The sequence below is a fragment of the Lissotriton helveticus genome, chromosome 3_1 (assembly GCF_964261635.1).
Source record: "Lissotriton helveticus chromosome 3_1, aLisHel1.1, whole genome shotgun sequence".
In the NCBI taxonomy this organism is placed as follows: domain Eukaryota; kingdom Metazoa; phylum Chordata; class Amphibia; order Caudata; family Salamandridae; genus Lissotriton; species Lissotriton helveticus.
In genome coordinates this window covers 1,954,532,520-1,954,553,662 of record NC_136061.1, presented here as the reverse complement: position 1 = coordinate 1,954,553,662, position 21,143 = coordinate 1,954,532,520, and the positions used below count along the sequence as shown (strand labels likewise).

Sequence of the window (21,143 nt, the reverse complement as noted above, 5' to 3'; positions counted from 1 at the left end):
TTCAGTCATCTGTCTGTAGCCTAGGGGCAGTGTACGCCCGCCCTTGTATAGAAATATATGCAGGGACATCTTCTCCCCACAAGGCTGCGTAATCTAATAAATGTATGAGATACATTTTTTAGGTATATGTGCATGTGGTTCAGCCAGCTCACCTCCGCAGAACCCAAATATGCCTTATATGGGTAAGCACCCACTATACCACAAGTCCCCCTCAACCAAGCTACAGTTGATTTGACAATTACAGTGTAGGGAATTATTTCTTATGCTGTCTGGAGTTGATTGGCCAAACAAAAACACTTTCCACCAAACTAGCCTTCTGCGGTTTACTTCTGAAAATGGCTGAGAAAATGAGCTACGTCCTCTGCTGCATTTCAGACTTTATCTCAAATAATGCATTCTGAAGATTAGTAGCATCATTGGGGCTTCCACCAAAAACAGTTTAAACGTTAGGCGTCTGTTTCCAGGATTGCATGACAAAAGGTACCTACATCCTTCCTAGCGGGGATAAAATAGGCTAAAAAGTTCTCTTGGATATGCGTTTGCTTACCTCGCCAGTACTGCAAAGCCACCTGCAGGCCATAAAGCTTCCCTCCTCACAAGAGTGAGAGCCATACTATGGAGGAGACTGGGTGAGGGATGGGAGTACCCCTCACTCCCGCTAGTGATCAACTCGTGGAAGCCCAGCTTTGTGAGCTCCTGCTCACTGCATCAACTAGTAAGTGATTTTGAGCCAGAGGGTAAATGTCTGGCAGGAGAAATCCTCCTGGGAAAAAATAGAGGTCAGAACGGCTCCTTTGCCACATCACAGCACAAGGTTCTATAACTTGTTGAGTGCAGTCTGAGTATGTAATTGCACGGGTGCTCACAATCTCTGTGCACTCCAGTGGTGAATGGAACCCTGGGTGCCAGAGATGAGTGGAGCAGGGGAATATGGCCTGCAAGTGGTGGGTAAAGCAGCAGAAGCAAGGGCTGTGTTCTTGTAGAAGAGCCACAGAAAGTTTTCCTGTCAGTGGCGAGAGAAACCACTTTGTGCACAGACTATCTCGTGCCTTTAGTAAAAAGAGCCCAAGCATGTACAGGGTGGCGTCTTATGCAAGTTTTGAAAACAGCCCTGGGACAGTGCCCTGTGGTGCTGGGATACCAATTCACTGAAAAGGCTTCTCTCCAAGACTCCACATTGCCAGAAACATCATCTTCAGTTGCATGCTATGTCCCATGGTGTAGCCAACACTGACTACAACAGTCCCATGTTTCCCCTGCAGCTACTGATACTTGCAGTAAGGCCATCAAGGTGGGAGAAGCCAAAGGGTAGCTGAAGGGTATCCTGAGCTCAGCCATCAAAACCATTATAATGAACTGTTTTGGCCATCAGTGGACCCGGGCCCTAACTGTGAGCTACCGCATGCTGGGGGAGCCGATGGGGCGAGGGCCAGATGGTGTAAGATAACTTTACTGTAATCATTAGAAAGAAATCAAATCAAATTTCAAAACCCCTTTCATTTTGATAGTTAGCAAACAAGACAAATGTGAGAGGCTGAGAAAAACTAACCAGTGAGAAATCTGAAACCTCAACTAGACACAGGAATCATATTTCCATACATTCCGTGTTATCCCAGAGTTTACTATATGATCAGGAACTTCAGCAACTTGGACACCTCTGGATCTATGCTTGGTCCTGTATCGTCAAAAGTGCATCACTGCCTCGTTGAATAAAATTTAGCATAGCTTAACCCTGACTAAAGGTCAGCCAGCAAATTTACCGGGAGAACCTGGCCAGAGCCAAGCTAAGGGTCACACTTGGCCCTAAGAGCCCTTGCATGAGCCGAGCCCTGGAAAGGTTCGCCATTTTATGTTTATATTTCATTTATTGATTTCAAATAAAAGAAATGACAAACAATAACAATTGTGCAATACATATCTTATATAGCCCACCAGATGGACTGCCAAAAATGAGGAATAAATAAAGCAAAAAACAAGAAAAGAACTCCCTTCCCACCCCCACTCACACCCTCTCTCACATCTAAGACTTAAGCCAGTTCAATATTCTACCAGCCTCCTCAATAATCTCTCATCTCTAGCGGGATAGAATTAGTATTGTGTAAGCTAGTCCCCTTTTGCCTCGAGGGGTGGATCCGCCAATCGTAGTAGTCTCAAGTATTTGGGGCAAGTAAGTTCTGTAAATTCTGAGGTCAACAGTTTGAGGAACGGCTCCCACACGTCATGGAAGGAAGCGCCTGGATTCCTGAGTGATAGTGCGATTTTCTCCATCCCAAGTATGCCCCACAGTCTGTGTAGACGAGTAGGAATTGTTGTGGTGCCCCAATGAGAGAGGATATTTTGTAGAGCTGCCCCCAGTGCCAATGCAATTTGTCTGCCTCTGCGCGCCCTGAGTGAAAAAGGTGATTGGATTAGGGAGACCCAGAAGAATATTACCAGGGAAACGGGGGATTTGGGTATCAAAATGAGAATGAATGTTGTTGATTATCTGTTTCCAGTAATCCACCAGATGAAGGCAATCCCATAACAAATGAGCGAGAGTACCCAGGGAACAACATGCCCTCCAACATTGAGGGCTCCATGAAGAGTTGCCCCTATGGAGTCGGGGGGAAGTTAAGTATCAATAGGTGGGGCGGCGTGGCTTGGCCGGCAGCAAGATGGCCGCACTCTAAGTAGGCTCTGCCGGCTAAGCTCTGTTATACGCCACCATCCTGCAGGCGTCTCAATCTCAAAACGCACTAAATCGTGATTTCCTGACTCCGGGGAGCACTGTGCCTCTACCGGCCCTACTCCGGTGCTTCTACGTGCCTCACCGGCTGAGATTCATACCTTGTGGCTGGCGCTGGGCTTCCGCGCCGGGAGGCCGCTCCCGCTTACATCTGAGCTGTGTGTGCCAGTGGAGCCCTGCTGAGGCGGTGGAGTTGCCGAAAACCTGAAGCGGCAGTAGCGGTGAGTTGCGCTACCGCTGGGGGGATCGCTGGCGGGGTTGGGGGCTGTCTGTTGTACGGCCCGGTCCGGGGGTCCCGCGGCCAGGTTTCTGCCTAGCGCTACTTCCCCGCCTTGCCTGAGTGCCGCTGCGCCTGGGCCGGCCTGAGGGAGCGGCGGACCCCCTTTGTTTCCCCTCTGGGGTGCACTGGCTGTTGATTCCCGCTCCACCCCTGCTATGCGGCGACGGGAGGGCCGCCCGCTCTTGCGGCCCGGCCGCCCCAAGGTCTCCTACACGGCTCCGCGTCGAGGCCTGCCAGGGACTTCCGGCCTCCAACTTCGCGGACTGCTCCTGTGTGTGCGGTGGGGAGGATTCCTGCTGTTCCCCGGCCTGCGGTCTTCACGGGCCGCACCTGATGCCACCTCAGCTACGCCAGGACATGCCTAGCTGATTCCTCAACCTCGCAGGGCTCCCCCCTGGGCGAATCAGCTTGGCTGCTGTCTCCTCTGCGGGCAATTTCTTGGGTATTGCTGGGCCTGGTGGGCAGACGCTTGCTCACCCCTTCATCCACTTCTGCTTGGGCCCTTCCTGATGACTTTACAACTGCTGCACTGCCCCCTGGACTATCCTCAGGCCCCCCTGCTGCGGCTACCTGAAGCCGGCCGGGTGTCCCACGCTGGCTTCGAACGTGGGCGTCACCTACTGCAGTGTGCCACTCAATCCCTCTTTGCCCCCAGGAATTTTGCGCCATTCCTTCACATTCAGCTGAGCTCACTGGTTGCCGTGTCCGCCTTGGCCCCGGCACCACCTGCATTCCGTTTCGGCCTGGGGGGTCCCATACCGAGTTGTGCTTCTGTCCCTCCTCGCACACTGCCTGCTGGCGGCGGCTGTGCAGAGGACTATATCGCCGGACTCCATCTTCTGCCTCCGGTCGCCGGCTACTTTTTGCGCTGCGCTGTTGTGGACGCGTCCCCAGGCCTGCTGAAACTGTCTCTCTTCTGGTTCCCGGACTTGTTTCCCCGCTGGACCCTTTGCTCTTGGCCGCTGATTGCTTGTGAATCTCCGGCCCCTCTCCCACCCTGTATGGTTAGGTGCCCAACTGGTGTTCTCATCGCTATGGGGAAATCCGACCCTAAGCAGCCCAAGATCGCCTTCGAACTTCGGAGATCCTCACGTCAGGATGGCGCGGGCTCAGACGGAGCCGACTCTGCTGTCACAACGGATGGCCCCCTCCACCCCCCGAGCCGAGTGGACGACCTTAAGGCGATTACGCTGGAGGTAAAGTCGACCGTCACCAGAATTGCGTCCCCACTTGATTAACTATCGGCCCACCTTGACTCAGTGAAGCCTCGTGTTGACTCCCACGATAACAGACTGCTCAATGTTGAATCCAGGGTGTCGGACGCCGAAGATGCGGCCACCCAAGACAGGCAGAAGTTACTCCAGATGGACAAGATCCTGGCGGTAATTCGGGAGAAAAATGAGGATTTGGATGCCGGCTCAGAGTAACCTTCGCATCACGGGCCTTCCAGAGTCCACCAACATCTCCAAAATGGAAGACTTTTTTGAGCAACTAATCAAGGAACTCTTCGGGCCGTGCTATCCCAATTCTTCGTTGTGGAACGCGCCCACCGCTCCCTTGGCCCGTGTCCAGGTCCTGGTCTGCCAGCCGCCCCATAGTAGCAAAGATCCTGAATTTCCGGGATCCATCACGCACCAGGGAAACACCCTCTCGTTCTACCCGGACTATACCCTGACTGTTCAAGCTGCCAGGAGAGAGTTTTTGCCAGTCAAGTGTATCCTCCAGAAGCACGACGTCTCATATTCCCTGGCCTACCCGGCGAAATTGAGGGACCGGCAGAATTCCAAGACACTTATCTCTCCTGACCCGAGGTAGGCCCTGGCATTCGCTAAGAGACTGGAGAAAGAATCTCAATCCTCCCCTCATAAGTCCCCACTTGAAAGTGCTGACCGCCTAAGTGAAATGATTGACTGTGCGGACAATGGCTATTTGATTAACCTGATATATGTCTCTGATGCCGCTACCTAACCCAAGCTTAGCCACCCTGCTTCTTCGCAGGGGTGTCTGCCGAGTTTTGCCATGCCCCCACTGGGATGATTCCCATTTTTAACTCTGTGTTGTCCCCTCCTAGTTGTGGGTCCCTGGGGTGGAGTGGGTGGTTTTCTCAGCCTGATTGGGGGTTGGAGTGGGTGCGGGGTGGAAGTGTTTTTTCTGTTTGGGTTGGTGGGGATGTTTTTGGGTGGTGAGTGGTTGGGATTGCGGGTTCCTTCTTGTTTGGTTCTTGACACTGAATTGTGTTCCCTGCACAGCACCGTTGCAAATCTATTTCAGTCCGTATTCGGCCTTATTTGGCCTTCTACACAGCATATTGTTCTCCGATTCGCCTTGATTGTACTTACTGGTCATGTCTTACAGTTCCATATGCGCCTCCACATGTACCTCCCTCTCTCCATAGGTTGTGCTCTCCTGTGGTCTGGAATATGGGGCGATCTCGCCGCCTGCCGGAGCGCTTCGCCCTTTAAGCCGCACCGCCAATCAGACGCTCATGCGCTTTTCTCACGCTGTTCTGTAGGTGGCAACCCATTGGGTGCCGTCTCTATTCACCTGCGCTGTTCCTCACCCGCGCTACATCTTGCCACCAGTTGACTCCCCTGCTCCATTTGTGCGCTGTGTTGGTCTGCGCTGCCTGCTGTCTGCGCCGCAAAGTGCTGCAACCCTGCAACCTGCCCCGCCCCCTTATGGCTGACATCGTCTGCTGGACTTGGAGTGTCCTTGGCCTGAATGACTTCTGCAAGGCTCATCTGATACATTCACACCTACAGCACCACAAGGTGGATATATGTCTCTTACAGGAGACGCACCTGCTGCCTGGCACTGTCTCCAGACTCCAATCTCGCTGCTGGGGGAATCCCACTCTTTAACATACTCGTCATATGCCAGGGGCGTCTCAATCTTGCTGTGCCGTGGCCTTCCTTGGCAGACCTGCCGGGTACCCCTCGACCCGGAGGGTAGGTACGTAATTCTCCATGGTTTACTACTGGCCCAGCATGTCACGATTGCCGCAGTTTATGGCCCCAACTGCGATGACCCGGACTTTTTCAATCATGTTTGGCATCTCATCTCCTCCTGTGGCCCCGTGGCGGTGGTTTGGGCTGGGGATTTTAATGTTACTCTTTCAGCGACCCAGGACCGTTCTGGCTCTTACACATCCCATCCGCGTGCAGCTGCAGCTCTTACGTCTATCTTAACCGACAACCCACTTTATGACGCCTGGCGCCACCTCTGACCTGATGCCCGTGAGGGTACCTGCGTGACTGGTGGGAGGGGCTGCTGGTCGCGAATTAATCTCTGGCTGACCTCGCCGGATGTTCTTTCCTGGCTCGCTGACGCAGAGCATATGGTTCGCACATTTTCCGATCACGCGACGGTTCAGATTCGTCTTAGGCTTCCTCATTCCCAACGACGGGCCTTTACTTGACGTCTTCCTCCTAATGCCCTCTGGGACTCTGTGTTCTGTGCGGACATTTATACCTCGATCACTAATTATTTTGATTTAAACGCGGGCCCCGTCGACTCCGCCTGCACCCTATGGGAGGGTTTCAAGGCTGTTTTCCGGGGCGAATGTATCTCCAGACAGGCGGGCGTCCTCCGCTCTATTCGCTCCACCATGGCGAAGCTTGAGGGGGAAATCAAGGATCTGGATGCAACCCAGAGGGCGTGCCCCGGCCCGGAGACGCTGGCGCTCCTATGCCAAAAGCACACAGAATTCGCGATGAAGCCAGCCGTGAACTGTCCGTCCTTGGCAGAGAGGGTCGGGCGGGCCACTTTGGGGAGGGGGTCCGCTCGGGGTGTACCCTTGCCCACCTCCTACGCCCACCACGTGTAGCCTCCTATATTACCACCCTCAGTGAAGGCGGCCTGGATAGGACCTCCTCCACGGAGGATATTAAATCCTGTTTTCTAAATTTCTATTCACAACTCTATTCTGCCGGCACTCCTTTGCCACAGGAGGAGTTTGATAAATATTTTGAGTCCATTGCCCTGGTCTGGCTCGAAGATTACCATCGTAAATTTCTTGACGAGCCATTTTCGAGGGAATAAATATTGGCAGCCATTAACAGCCTACGTAGTGACATGGCCCCAGGCCTGGATGGCCTGCCTGCCTCGTTCTACAAATCGTTCTCTGACATCATGGGGCCGCATCTGGCGGCCATGTATAATGAGTCTTTTGACACCGGTGTCTTCCTGCCGTCCCTGCGTGAGGCTTTGATAACACTGCTTCTTAAACCTGACAAGCCTGCCGACCATTGCGACTCCTACCGCCCCCTTTCCCTTATAAACATAGACAACAAAATCTTTGCCAAATTGATCGCCTCCCGTCTTCTTCTATTAATGCCTACCATCGCCCTCCCTGATCAATCTGGCTTCATTCCTGGTAGGGCAACCTCACATAATCTTCGTACCATCTTTTCTGTGTTACATCAAATTAATCCTAACCTGCCGGCCGTGGCTGCCCTACTCGACGCCACTAAGTTGTTCGATACGTTGGAGTGGCCTTTCTTATTTTACATTCTGCCACGTATGGGTTTCAGCGACATCTTTTTGCGTAAGATCAGACTCCTTTATATCAATCCGTCGGCAGGTCTCCGCATTAACGGTCAGGTTTCCGACCCCATCAGCATTGCCCGTGGCACCTGTCAGGGGTGTCCATTATCGCCCATGCTTTTCGCCATCGCGATGGAGCCCCTGGCCGCCAGGCTACGGCAGCACCATACGCACAGGGGCATTGGGTTCTCGTCCCGCTCCCTCCCTGTCTCAATGTACGCGGACGATGTTACTCTATATGTCCGCCATCCCCGGGAAAACCTCAGCCCCCTGGTCCGGGGAGTTATACGCTTTGGCGGGCTCTCGGGCATCCAGGTGAATTGCAGTAAGTTTGTTCTATTCCCCCTGACTGATGCCACTGTCCCCTTCCCACCTGACTTCCCGTTCGAGTGGGCATCTGGCCCCACGAGCTACCTGGGCGTCTGGCTGAGTAGGGATTTGGACGAATTGTGGAGGGCGAACTTCGGGCGGGCGGTGGATTGGCTTGAATCCAGGATCCCCTCGTGGAGCCGATTGCCGTTGTCTCTGGCTGGCCGGATCGCCATTGCCAAAATGGTGGTCCTTCCTAAATTCCTTTATCTGTTCTTGAACATACCTATCCCCCTTACTTCTCATTTCCTTCGCAAACTGCGCTCTCTAGTCATCTCGCTCGTTTGGGCGGGTAAACAACCCAGGGTGGCCTACGATATCCTCACTCTCCATATGTCTGCCCGGTGGGATGGGCGCGCCTGATTTTCTGATACACGCTTTATGTGCCCTGGCCAGCTTCCTGCATTTTTGGATTCACCCCACCCCCTATCAGCCCCACGTCGCGGTTGAGAACGATGTGGCTTCTCCCTGGCCCCTGTCCACTGCTCTGTTTGCGCCTGCGGCGCGCCCCCGGGCAGAGGTTGACACAGTTGAGACGCTGCGTTGGGCTTGGTCTTGCCTGCGCCGGCTCTCTGGACTCTTTCTTCTCTCTGCCAATGCCATGCCAATTGTAAACCACCCAGATTTCCCCTCGCTTCAGTCGTCCAGCATGTCCAGACATGCGGCGCGATTGGGGCTGAGGACCCTAGCAGATCTCTATCCAAAGAACTTCTTTTACTCTATTCCAGATTCCCTCTGGGTTGCAGGACACACTGCTATTCTATCAGTTGCGCGCCACTTGCCGGAAACTGCACCCCACTTTCCCTCAACCCCCACCCACCCTTCCAGCTCTGGACTTCATATACACCTCCTCACCGCACAAGTTAGTCACCAAACTGTACGCTTTTTCCCTGGCGTCAGCCCCCATTGCCTCTGGTCGGGCGCGGAAGTCATGGAGTGTAGACCTAGGTATTGATATTTCGGAGGCCGACTGGCTTTACTGCTGTAACCAAAGCAAAAAGCTGTCACCAAATTACCGGCTCTGCCTGATCCACATCAAGTACTTGCACAGGTTATACCGCACCCCAGTGCAGCTTCACCGGCTCGGGCTTACCCCTGGGGATAATTGTTTGCGTTGCGCTGCTCCTGCCGCGGACGTTGCCCATTTGGCGTGGCTCTGCCTTAAGGTTTCCGAGTTCTGGCTTGCGGTGTGTTCCACCATTTCTGACATCACAGGCGCTGCCGTGCACCCTGATCCTCCCCTGTGCCTTCTAGGCTTCATTAAATTTTGCCCTGATGCTTCTCGTCGCCATATCTCGATGCTACTGGTCCTCGCTAGATGCAGGGTGGCCATGTGTTGGGGTCGGCAGGCTGCTCCTAAGGTCGAGAGTTGGTTGGAGGATGCCTCCCGGTGCCAGACTCTCCTATCGGAGTTCTGGGACTTAATGTCTGCCAGATCCCGCCCTGTTGACATTTGGGTCCCCCTGGTTGCCGATCTCCTCTCCCGCTCCCACCCCAGCGGTGCTACCTCTCCCACGCTCCCCGCCGGCCCTGGGTCTGCGGCGGCCGCCGTTGTTGGTCAGTGACTGCCCCCCCCCCCTCTGTTTCCCATCAGCACCCCTCCTGCTTCAGAATCCCCACTGTTATTGCTTTTTGATATGTGCTCCCCCCGCGGGGGGATGAGACCCTGGTACTGTGGAGCTGTAACTTTAACATTCCTGATTTACTACGTTGCTGTAAATGTAATCTAATTGCAACTCAATGACTGACTTGTAATGTATCTTTCTGCTGTGTGCGATAGCACTGCACGGTATACTATGTCTTCCTCAATAAAGGTTTTTGAAAGAAAAAAAAATTTATCAATAGGTGGCAATTTTTGTGGCCGTTTCAATACTTGCCATGTTTTGCGCTGTATGCCAGGTTCTGTAGTATATGTCCGACCATTCTTTCTGTGTCAATGACCTGCCAAGTTCCGCTTCCCAACGCAACTGGCCAGGAGATTTCCCAGTACCGGGGGCACTCTTGATGAATTTATACAAGTCTGAGGTCAGGTGAGCATCTGTGTGTCTCGTGAGTAGCCATTTTCAGAAGGTTGTAAGTCGTCTTTCCGTACCTTCACGCACCCCTAGGTATATCACCCAGTGCCGGATATGTAAGTAATGGTAGCGCCCCGTCTCTGGGAGATCGTGATCCCTAAGGAAGTCAGCAAATGTCTGGGGGCCTGTTGTGTCGAAGAGGCGTTCAATGGAGTGCTGACCTTTTTTAGTCCAATGTGTGAACTCCAACATGTCCAACCATGGCGCAAAATCTGGGTTGTTCGCAATGGGTGTGATTGGATATGGGAAGGTCGTAAGTCCCCGACGGACAGCTACCCTATCCCAAGCTAAAAGAGTGGGGTGAGTAACCTTAGAAAGGTATAGATTCCAAGGTCTGGCAGTTTTCGTAAGAAAGGGGATCCCCCCTAGGGGCTGCCTGGCAAGGGACCTATCAATGAACAGCCAATGTTTCTCAGACTCCGGACAAGACCACTCAACCAGTGGTCTCACCTGAACTGCCCACCAGTAAACTTGCAAGTTGGGGACTCCCAGCCCCCCCAGTCACCCTCAGCAGGATCCCTATAGTAGGCTACGCAGTCGCGGCTTCTGACCAGGCCATATAAAGTCCCTTTGTAGTGAGAGTAGAGCACCCGAAGAGGGGACCAGCGGGAGTGTCTGGAATAAATAGATTATCTTAGGAAGAATAGTCATTTTTTTGCCCGCTATCCGGCCCAGCCACAACAGCGAGTGAGGCCTCCACTTATGAAGGCAGTCCCTCACATGTCATAACAGCGTTGTGTAATTCCGCAAGTTGGTTTCTTGGATACTGGCCGTAAGGTGCAGACCTAGATAGGGAATCGCCTCTTGTGCCCAATGAATACAGTGAGATCGCTTAAGTGCTCCCAGGCTATCGGGCTGAGAGAAAGATTGAGAGCCTGTGACTTATGCACATTGATCCTGAAGCTTGTGCAAAACGTTTAAGTTCTGCCAGTAGGGCTGGGAGGGACTCCCTAAGCTTCTCTAACGTGGGGACCACATCGTCAGCGTAGAGCAGTGGTCTCAAACTTTTTTATTCCGCGCCCCCCCCCCCCCCCCCCCAGTGTAGAAAAACAATTCGCCGGGCCCCCCTCAAAATATTTCACAATTATTTTATTTAACTGGCAATGTTTAAATATGTCTAGACTTATTTAAACATTGCAGCTAAGTTCTGTCACTGTTTTAGAAATGCAAACAAATACATGATTTCCAAACATACTATTCCCGTGAGGCAGGCCTTACTAATGTGCAAAGGATCCAGTGTGGTTATTCAAAATGGCAGTGTGGGTCTTGGAGAAAATTTGAAGTCCCTTCCATTTTGACATCTTTTCCCAGCCAGGATTTAAATGACAAAGGATGTGAATGATGGCCCATTACAGACGTGCTTACTGCGGCTCTTTTTTAGGCTGAAAACAAAGCATAATGTTTCTTTTGGCCAAAGCCTGGCGCCCCCCCTGAGATCGCTCGAGGCCCCCCTAGGGGGGCCCGCCCCCCAGTTTGAAGACCTCTGGGGTAGAGACTGATTTTGTGCTCTTCGCTCCCAAATTGCACCTCTGCGATTAAGGGGTCATCCCGAACCCGCTGAGCCATGGGCTCCATATACAAAGCGAACAAAAGTGGAGAATAGGGGGCACCCCTGTCTCGTACCTTGTTGGATGGGGAAAGTGTCTGAGGTAAGCCCATTCACTCTCACAGAGGCCACAGGATTGGTATAGCTACTAAGCACCCAATCAATAAAACGCTGAGGGAGGCCGAAGTGAGCTAGGGTCACCTTGAGATACGGCCAATGGATCCTGTCGAACACTTTCTTAGCGTTGACAGAGAATATCATACGATCGTCAGGGAAACGTTCGGATTTGTCCACCAAGTGTAAGAGGCGCTTCGTATTGTCGGAACACTGACGCCCTGGGACAAACCCTGACTGGTCAGGGTCTATCAGACCAGGCAGATGGGAGGGGGAGAGTCTCTGTGCCAGGGTTCGGGTAAAAGAAATTAGGTTCACGTTAATAAGAGAAATGAGACGAAAGGATACGCACTGTTGTGTGTCCTTACCTGCTTTAGGAATCACCGTAACAAGTGCCTCCAAAATCAATGGCGGGAGGGGGTTATCCGCCCCGAGTTATACACCCTCACCAGTAACGGGGCCAGCAGTGTTCAGAAAATGTTGAAGAAAGGGAAGGAGAATCCATCGGGCAAGGCGATTTATGCAGTTTTAATTTGGATATAGCGGAGATGACCTCCTCCATCCTAATAGGGGCTTCAAGGTCCTCCACTTGACTCGGCGCCAACTTGGCAGTGGTCGCCCCCTGTAAATATTGAGCTGGGCCGTCCTCGGGCAATTTCTGGCCCCCGTATAGGGATGCATAGAACTGCCTGAAAGTTTCAGCTATGCCTTGATCAGAAGTCTGCTTCTGTCCGAGCTGGTCTATCACCTTCGGGATATGAGATGACTGTTGTTGTGCATGTAGCTTGTTGGCTAAAAGCTCCACACTTCTATCTCCCTCCACATAAAAGGCATGCCGAAGTCGCAAAGCAGCGAACTTGGCCCTGTCTATGTCCAGGCCTGCCAATTTGACTCTCGCTGTTTTGAGCTGTTTCCAGACTCTAGGCGCACCAGTTCTTTGATGGATGCGATCTAGTTTGGCTACTGCAGCAGAGAGCTGCTCCCTTTTCTCTCTCATAATCTTATTGTCAGCAGCGGATATAGGTAGGAGCTCTCCCCTGACTACCGCCTTCAGGACATCCCATAGAATCGCTACTGACATATCTGGACAGTCGTTAGTGGCCAGGTATTCAGTAATAGTTTCGGAGATTTGCTTAACTACTGAGGGGGGCTGCAACATCGTCTCTCTGAGATGCCAAAAGCGGCGAGGGGGTCTGTGGTGGTAAAGAGACAAGGATATACGAACAGCTGAGTGATCGGACAGAGGCCATGGGAGAATCTCCACCTTTTGTGCCTGTCGTGTCAGTGTGTCCGATGTCTGGATATGGTCTATTATGGCATATGTTTTGTGGGAGTGCGAGAAGAACGTGTACTCTCTAGAGAGCGGGTGGTGTAGTCTACAAACGTCCTTGAGCCCTGCCTCAGTCAGTAGGGGCTTCCCCATCTCCGTAAGGGCCCCAGTCTGCCCTGAGCGCTGATATGTCCTTGTAAAGGTGCGTTGACCAAGTTTGAAAGTATACGCTAAGAGTCTGCCTTTAATCTCAACCTGCTTAAGGCCAACTTTGCCCTGGAACCCAGCAGAGACAAGTATAGCCACCCCCGCCGTCTTAGAGGAATGAGGTGAAAACAGCTGATGGGGGAATGCCCTGGAGCGCAGCCTGTCGGTATCTTTTGCCAGAAGATGCATCTCCTGGAGGAGACATATATGGGCGTCTGAGTTTTCTAGATAGGATAGGCCAGATCGTCGCTTAATTGGACTGTTAAGGCCCTTTACATTAAGGGATAAGATTTTAAGGTCCGTAGTCATGGTAGTGGATGTTGAAATGCATATGGAAGAACTGTAAACCCAGACCCACCCCCACTCCAGTACACGCTGCATCAATGCCTACCCAGAGCATCCAGTGATCATCCTGGCTCTGCGCCATAAGGTTGTACCATGTTTAGAGGGAGGAGGAGAGAACCCGGTTAGCCCAACAACAGAATAAACAGAACTTAACAGTAACTTACAAAGTGTGAGAATGTCCTGGGTTACGAACCCCATGGTGAGAAGTGGGATGTTCAGCAGGAACTCCTGCACTGCCCCCGTCCCACCCAAGCCCCAAGTTCAAGGACCCGGAGATGCCGCTCCCTTTCAGCTCAGCCCCCAAACCTCCTGTTGTCGCATTCTTTGATCTGCAGTCTACTTCCAATGTTACGATGACAGCTTTCCGTTCTTTGGCAATCGTCTCAGGGTCTGGACGAAAAACGCAGCGGATACCTTCCCAACCGTTGCCACCTTTCAGTTCCAGCACGCCGTCCTCCGGTGCCCCCCTGTGCCAAGGCTCTCTCGTCGTCTTCAGGCAGATTCAAGAGCAATCTGGCTTCCTGCAGGGAATGAATTTGATGAAGCTTGCCCTCCCCTTTGAAAATTATCCTGAAAGGGTGCCCCCAGGAATAGGAAATGTCTTCCACGCGTAGGAATGCTGTGACTGGCCTAAACTCCCTTCTTTTTTGCAGAGTGGAGGCCCCTAAGTCCTGGAACAAGAGGGGCCTGGACGAGCAGAAATCTATAGGGTGTCTATCACGTGCCACCTGAAGAATCCGTTCTTTTAGATAAAAATCATGGACACACGTTAAGATGTCCGGGTTGGGGGAGCTGTCGCTGGTCGCTTAGACCAAACCTGGGGGTCCGGTCCAGTTTGATTCATTGTTCCAGAGGGGCCCCCAAGATGAAATGGAAGAGCTCTTCAACAAAGGCTTCTATGTCCTGCCCTTCCACACCCATAGGAATTGCCCGGATTCTTATGTTATTTCGTAGGGAACGATTCTCAAAGTCCTCCGTGTGGGCTTGGAGGTCCAATTGCTGCCACCAAAGGCGAAGGACCTTCTGCTGAAGCTGTTCAACCTCCTCGTCCCTCGTCGAGGTCAGTGTCTCCAGGTTGTGAACTCTGTTGCAGACAGAATCTATGTCTCTTCGTAATGCCAGAAGTTCTAGGGATATTTCCTTCTTCATGCCGTGAAATTCCCCCTTCAGCGAGGCGAATAGGGATAGTTAACATTGCGCCGTGTGACTAGAGCCCTTCCCCAGACCCGAGCGCAGAATCTCATGGCATATCCAGGCAGGCTTCCTTCTCACGTGTGGTTTCACCGCACACACCGTGGGGGGACAGTCTCAGCCCCTCCACTCGTCCTGGACCCCCGGCCTTGCCCAACAATTAGCCTCAATGGGCCTTCAGGGTCTGCCTCGGGCTATCCCCTAGACTGCTACCCAAGATCAGCTGTCCTCAGAGCTGCCCTCCGTTGCGTGTGCTCACTCTGTGGGCCTCTAGTCTATTATCTGCAATTTTTACCGTCTTATTGGGGGCTCAGTATAGTGCACCCACCCGGGCCAATGTCCAGGGCCTTTGGCCTCCCACGCAGCATAGCCCAGGGCAGATTCACGTTGTTGCTGCTGTGCTCGATTCAGCTCTGCACTCCGGGCCACATGCCTCCAATCGCATGCTCTTCATAGGGGACTCCCACCCTGGGTTCCCGCTCCCTTGACCGCTACAATCACTCAGGTTCACCGGCCCACAGTCTTGGTCACGCGGCCGGGGGGCTGGGCCGCAGGAGGAAGGAGAGCCTAATTCACCCCCCCCCCCCCCCAGCTGGGCTCACCTCCTTTCAGCTGCCCATGTTCCGGGGCCTCCCGAGCAGCTCCGAGGGCCCAGTTCAACCCCCACTAGAGGGGCTCCGATATCGATCTTCGATGGGCTTAGGCTGCCCCGATGAAGGCAGCCTCCTTTGCCTATCTGCCTCGCATAGGCGGTTGGCAGCTCCGCCTCTCCAAAACCCGATGTGCAGTCATCCGGGTCTCTACCTACTTCTTCACTCCCGGGCAGCGCAATCATGACCGTGTCGGCTCCGGGCAAATCGCGGCTGTCTGCCCCCGGCCTGGTGATCCGAGAGATCGGAGGCGTCAGAGCGGCAGGCATGATCTCTGAAGCCCTCGCTACACCTCTTCGACCCCCCGAGCACAGACTGCCAGAGGGTCAGCCGCTGGGCCGTGGGCAGTATTTCTGCACCTTACAAGGTCCGCTATAAGCCGCTGTAGAGTTGGGCCTTGAGAGAAGGACGGGAGCGGCGGGCAGGCACGACCTACTCGGCCGCCATCTTGGCCACACCTCCGCCATTTTAAACATGCAACAAACATCATGTAAAATACGATATCATCTCTTCAACATTGAAAACAGCAAATTTATTTAACAAGCAGCAGATTTGACCTTAATGAGTCAGGCGATACGTTCATTGAGAGGTAATGAAGAAAATGTGAGATTGGTGAAAATAAATAGATTACGCAGTTTGGTTAAGAGGGGAAGCCAGTATTAACGCAGGTTTTCTGGTTTCACTTTGCACAAATCAGCCTCAAAGTATCTATGTATTTGTTCTTTTGACCTTAAATGTTAATGCTTAGGTTTCCAACTTTGTGCAGGAAAGTAGAGCGAGGGCTGCAGGCAGAAGCCACATGACAGCTCTGCTCGTTTTGGGCTCGATGTTGCAAGAGAACCTCAAGCCCAGCCACAGCCAGGGATCTGGTTCGAGCCTTGCTCGAGCTTTAAGTGGCTTGCCTACCTCTAACACTGACTGGCCGTATTCATTTAAATGGCTGCTCCCGCTCCTGCCTTTAAGTCACAGCTGTTTGGTTCTAAAGGTTTTCTTCTAGAAGCGTATTTTTACTTGTAGTAAAACTAATAATGCTTATTAAAGAAATATTTATTTTTAAAGCAATTCTACTGGGTTAGCACTGAAATATAGTAACTTTGATAACATAATATATGGGACCCTACAATCACTGTATGAAAGCCCATGTCTAAGTCCCTTATTACAGGCGAGTAGTGACGTCTTCAGTCACTTGCAATAAAGAATAGTGAAAGGTAGGTCATGGGACATAATCACGAAGAAAAAACAGGATCAAACCCTAGTCTTCCCAATCAACGGAACCTGGGTATACTGGAACTTAGAACAAGTGGTTCCGTGGGACTCAGTCAAGATGACCCATGGGGTTAAAGTACATGTCCGTTTGATTATCTACAAAAGTCACAATTTTATTGTTCTTTACACAAGGTGCCAGAAAATAAATCAATAAAGTTCAGACGCTGCAGTGCTATGAACTGCAATGGTGAATCGATAAAAAAATAAAATAATAATAATATATATATATATATATATATATATATATATATATATACACATCGTTGGTATTCAGAATTCAGAATTATCAGTCGAGCACAAATACTGATCCAGAATTAGGAATTGTTTCGTATTAAATGATCCTCATGACAATCTCGACATTTCAGCCCACAATTATTTACAGTGGGTCTTCTCAGAACAAAAACTCCATCTGACAAAACAAATAGGAAAATTAATTAAAGAAACATCTATTAACATCATAGGCCTATTACTTACACTAGACTTACACCCGACTCTAACGAATTAAAAATGTACCTCTCAACTGTATAGATCTTACATTTGTAGTGGTCTTAACCAGTCTCAACAACGTTCCCTGTTGTAATAAATAGCCACATGTGAATCACACTGTGTCAATGTGGCGAACTACACTTACAAGAGAGTTACACAATAACCTATACCACGCATCAACAGTAACCCCTAATCATCTCCTATATGCACTACATCAACCAGTCTACATCTTTTCATGCCCATAAGTTAGATGTTACAGTACATATAGAACTATTCCACCACACCTATAGTGCTGGGAATGTTCCTGCTGGCATAGTAATCATTACACCCTCTTTTTTACATATCATTACCAACCAAGTCAGAGGCCACTGTTTTGAAGTGGTATCTATGCTGCCTCATTAACTTATGCGACTCGATCCAGAAGGTCTAGTTAGTAGGAATCAAGGTCATTAGTTTTCCTGTATGTACACCTCTGCAGGGGTTACCTTCCCACGTGGGTGCCCAAATAGTCTATGCACATGTCCCAGCTATCACACTGCATACATGCCCGATTATCATTGTAACAAAATCCAAAGCTCCCTCTGCACAACACCTTATCATGATTCAGTGTTGGCATATCCTTTGGTTCAGTATTCGGGGTGTTTGCCCCACATATATAAGACCATATGGACAAATAATAATGTATATCACATTCTTACTATTGCAATTTAAACAATCACTCAGTTCAATTTTCATCTCGGCTAACTCAATTGTTTTCGGATCATAGGTGAACCAACACGCTTGGAACTTCCCGCTTCTAAAGTGACCTCTAATAGATGGTAATCCCCATGTCTCTGGTCCAGTCTCCGGTTTATGATGTTCCCTATGTGCCCGACAACATGATCTTTTATGCTTTTATCTCTTTTGTATGCTAACATAGGGTTGGGATTAATTTCATCCTGTGTGTATTTAGTACAACAGGGAACACTGTGGAGACTGGTTGAGACCTCAACAAATACAAGATATAATTCAGTTGAGCGGTACATGTTTATTCTGTTAGATGTAAATCTGACATAAGTAATGGGCCTATGAGGTTAATAGTTGTTTCCACCATTCATTTTACTAGGTGCTTTGTCAGATGGATATTTTATTCTTTTGTCCGGAGAAGACCCATCATGACTAATTTGTGGGTTGAAACGTCAACACAGACGTGGCAATCTTTCAATACCAAATAATTCCTAATTCGGGATCAGTATTCATGCTGGTCTGATAATTATGAATACCCGCGATGTATAAATGAATCATATTTTAATTGTTTTACCATTGCACTTATGAGCCGGATGCCATCTACACTTTATTGATTTATTTTCTAGCACCTTGTGTAAAGAATAATCACATTTTTATTTTTGTATATGGTCAAGACTGACATGTACTGTAACCTCATGGGTTATCGTGATTGAGTCCCACGGAACCCCTTGTTCTATGTTATTAAACATAATTTCAACAGCAGTGTGAACAATGTGAACGAGAACAGGATTTTTCCTTTTCTATTCAGTTTTTCCCCATGAATAGTGACCGACAGAAATGAGATGTTTATGGGAACATTTGTATTTCCTGCAAACTATAGGTCATTGTAGGAAACATACCATCTCTCTGCATGTTTTACACATTTTGAACTACAGCATTTATTAGATCTGACATACATTAAGCTGCTTCTAATTTCTTTTTATAGCAACAAATTATTAAATTATTTTTGGTGCGTTTAATTTTGCACTACAAGTTCTACTTTTAGTCTTTATGTCTACAACCATACTCTCTTTCATATGAAAAACCAGGATACCAAGGATTTAAGTAGCACAGGTGATTGCTTAATCACGCATAATAAAGAATTAAATATTCACTGCTATACATTAAAAGGATAATGCAAATCACTTCGGAGTTCTGTGACCTTATAAAGGAACTCTCCCTTCAGCCTCATTCCTGTATATGGTCCCCGAACTCCTCGGTGATTGCAATATCCTAATAATGTAGGGCGGGGGGGGGGGTACTTTATCCAATTTGTGTTATATTGTGTCTGCAACTAGCTTTTACACAACCTCCTATAGAGTGAGTTCTTGACAGTTCAATCATGGCTACCACTAGTGTCAGGTTATGCACTTTAGGGACTGAACCAGCAAGCTGGCCAGAAAGGAGAGCATGAAGAATCACTTCTGAAACTGCTAAATGCAGGCTAAAACCCAGTGGTTCTGGGTAAAGGCGGTTGTATGAAGTTTCAACGCATGCTTTTACCACGCATGCCTTTACAATGCAGGTATTACAATGCAAGTCGTTACAACGACTTGCGTTGGGGGGCGCTGGATAGTGGAATAGTTTAATTTTCTATTCCAACTCCAGTCCCCATGGATAGTAGGGAAGGTGTTGGATAGAAAATTAAACTATTCCCTATCCAACAGCGCTCTCCAGCGAAAGTCGTTGTAACGACTTTTGTTGTAATTCCTGCGTTGTAATGGTAGTGCGTGGTAAAAGTTTCGTTGTAAACGATGTTCCCCTCTGGGAGCTCACCTTACTTTGTCACACGATTTTGGCTTAGATCCTCATTTCGGCTGGTATTGTTGTAGAGCCTGCTATCAATCTGTACAGCCTTTTTGGATATTACACAACTGCCTGTACATCACAGCTGGGGCTCCAGCCCCATCAATTATCATTCTGTGTGTAAACTCTACCAAGCCATCCAAAGCTTGGTGGCAGTGGCTGGTCTTCACACATAGCACTACTGTGTTTTCATGGGTACATTGGAAAAAGGAACCCATTGCTCCCAGCATTTCCTTGATTCCCTTGTCAAAAGAGAAAATACAGATTTTTTTCCAAATTAAAAATAAGCAGAAAGAACAGCCCAATTCCTCCTCTCTATGAGGTAACGACTGTTTGCATTTGGAGGGGTACGAACCAACAGAGAGCATCAGAAAAATTCCTGAGAAGATGAAGCACTGAAAAACCTCTAGGGCTAATGAATTTTAAGAGCGAGTTATGATATATAACTGAGACTGCCCCGCTCTCCTGAAGTTTGAGAGGCACAGAACTGTTGAACTCTCTTCTTTCTCACAGGACAAGCAAACTCTGCTGACCCATTATGGGTCTGTTTCACTGATCCTTCTCAAACCCACCTGCTGTTCCAATGTCTGGGGGCAGATGAAGGTGACCAGGTCCACGGAGAAGTACCCTAGCACTCCTCGAGATCTGCAGGCTTCTCCGATTCTCAAGCAGACATCTCTCAGAATAGAGGGATCCACTGAAGACTGTGGCACAGAGGTGCCTAGGGACTGGAGGGAGCTGCGGCCGTGGACCTGATCCCCAGACGACACCAGCAGCACCTGCCCCGATGGCTCGATCAGAATGTCCACTGTCAAGTTTGTGATGCTGTCTGCTGGAGGAAAAGCTTCGATCACACCTCCTAAAAGAAAGGAAGATCTAATTATAGAACAGTAATGCAAGGCATGCTGGGTCTGTATACAATGATAATGATACGCCAACTGGAATTGGAGTGTGGTGTCATGGAATCATCGGGGAGAAGACAGATTTTGAACTTCTGGAATGGCTAAGGGCAAGGGGCAAGGTTCCTGGGTCGGTCATACAGCATATCCTAAGGGCAGAGGGCTGCCTGTAGACTCCAATCCACCTTCCTGGTGCGCACTGGGTTAGTCTAGGAGAACTACTCGTGTTTGGGAAGCATGAAAGGATGGCTCAGGGAAAAGACCTATGCTCACTGCCTCAAATATCCTGGGCAAGGGAAAGAAGGCAACAACCATCTACGAATTGTGAAATGGTTTTCTCTGTTAAAGAGGTGGCCAGAAACGGAACAGGAGTGTAAAAGGAAATATTACGAAACCAAACTTCCTGGTGGGTAGCCATGTTAAAGAATAGACCTTCTCATATATGCAGGTGCCATAACAAGCTCGCTATGTAGACCTGGTGGGCTTTTTTAGCTGGTGGTCATGTACATATGTACATACCAAATACGTTTGCTTCTCAGACAGCATAATATGCCCAAAATAACAGAACACACCAAAAATTATAATTTTCTGTAATATACGGTCC

At 49.9% G+C, this 21,143-nt stretch overlaps 1 protein-coding gene across 4 annotated transcripts in view; it reads right to left on the bottom strand.

The window, feature by feature from the left end:
- The window catches only part of IQCH (IQ motif containing H), an 887,303-nt gene that overhangs the window by 151,890 nt on the left and 714,270 nt on the right, over nt 1-21,143 (bottom strand). For all 4 annotated transcript variants that reach the window (XM_078683047.1, XM_078683049.1, XM_078683045.1 and 1 more), the window contains one exon: nt 20,213-20,499. In XM_078683047.1, the coding sequence (XP_078539173.1) occupies nt 20,213-20,499 (287 nt within the window). The remainder of the gene's footprint in view (nt 1-20,212; nt 20,500-21,143) is intronic.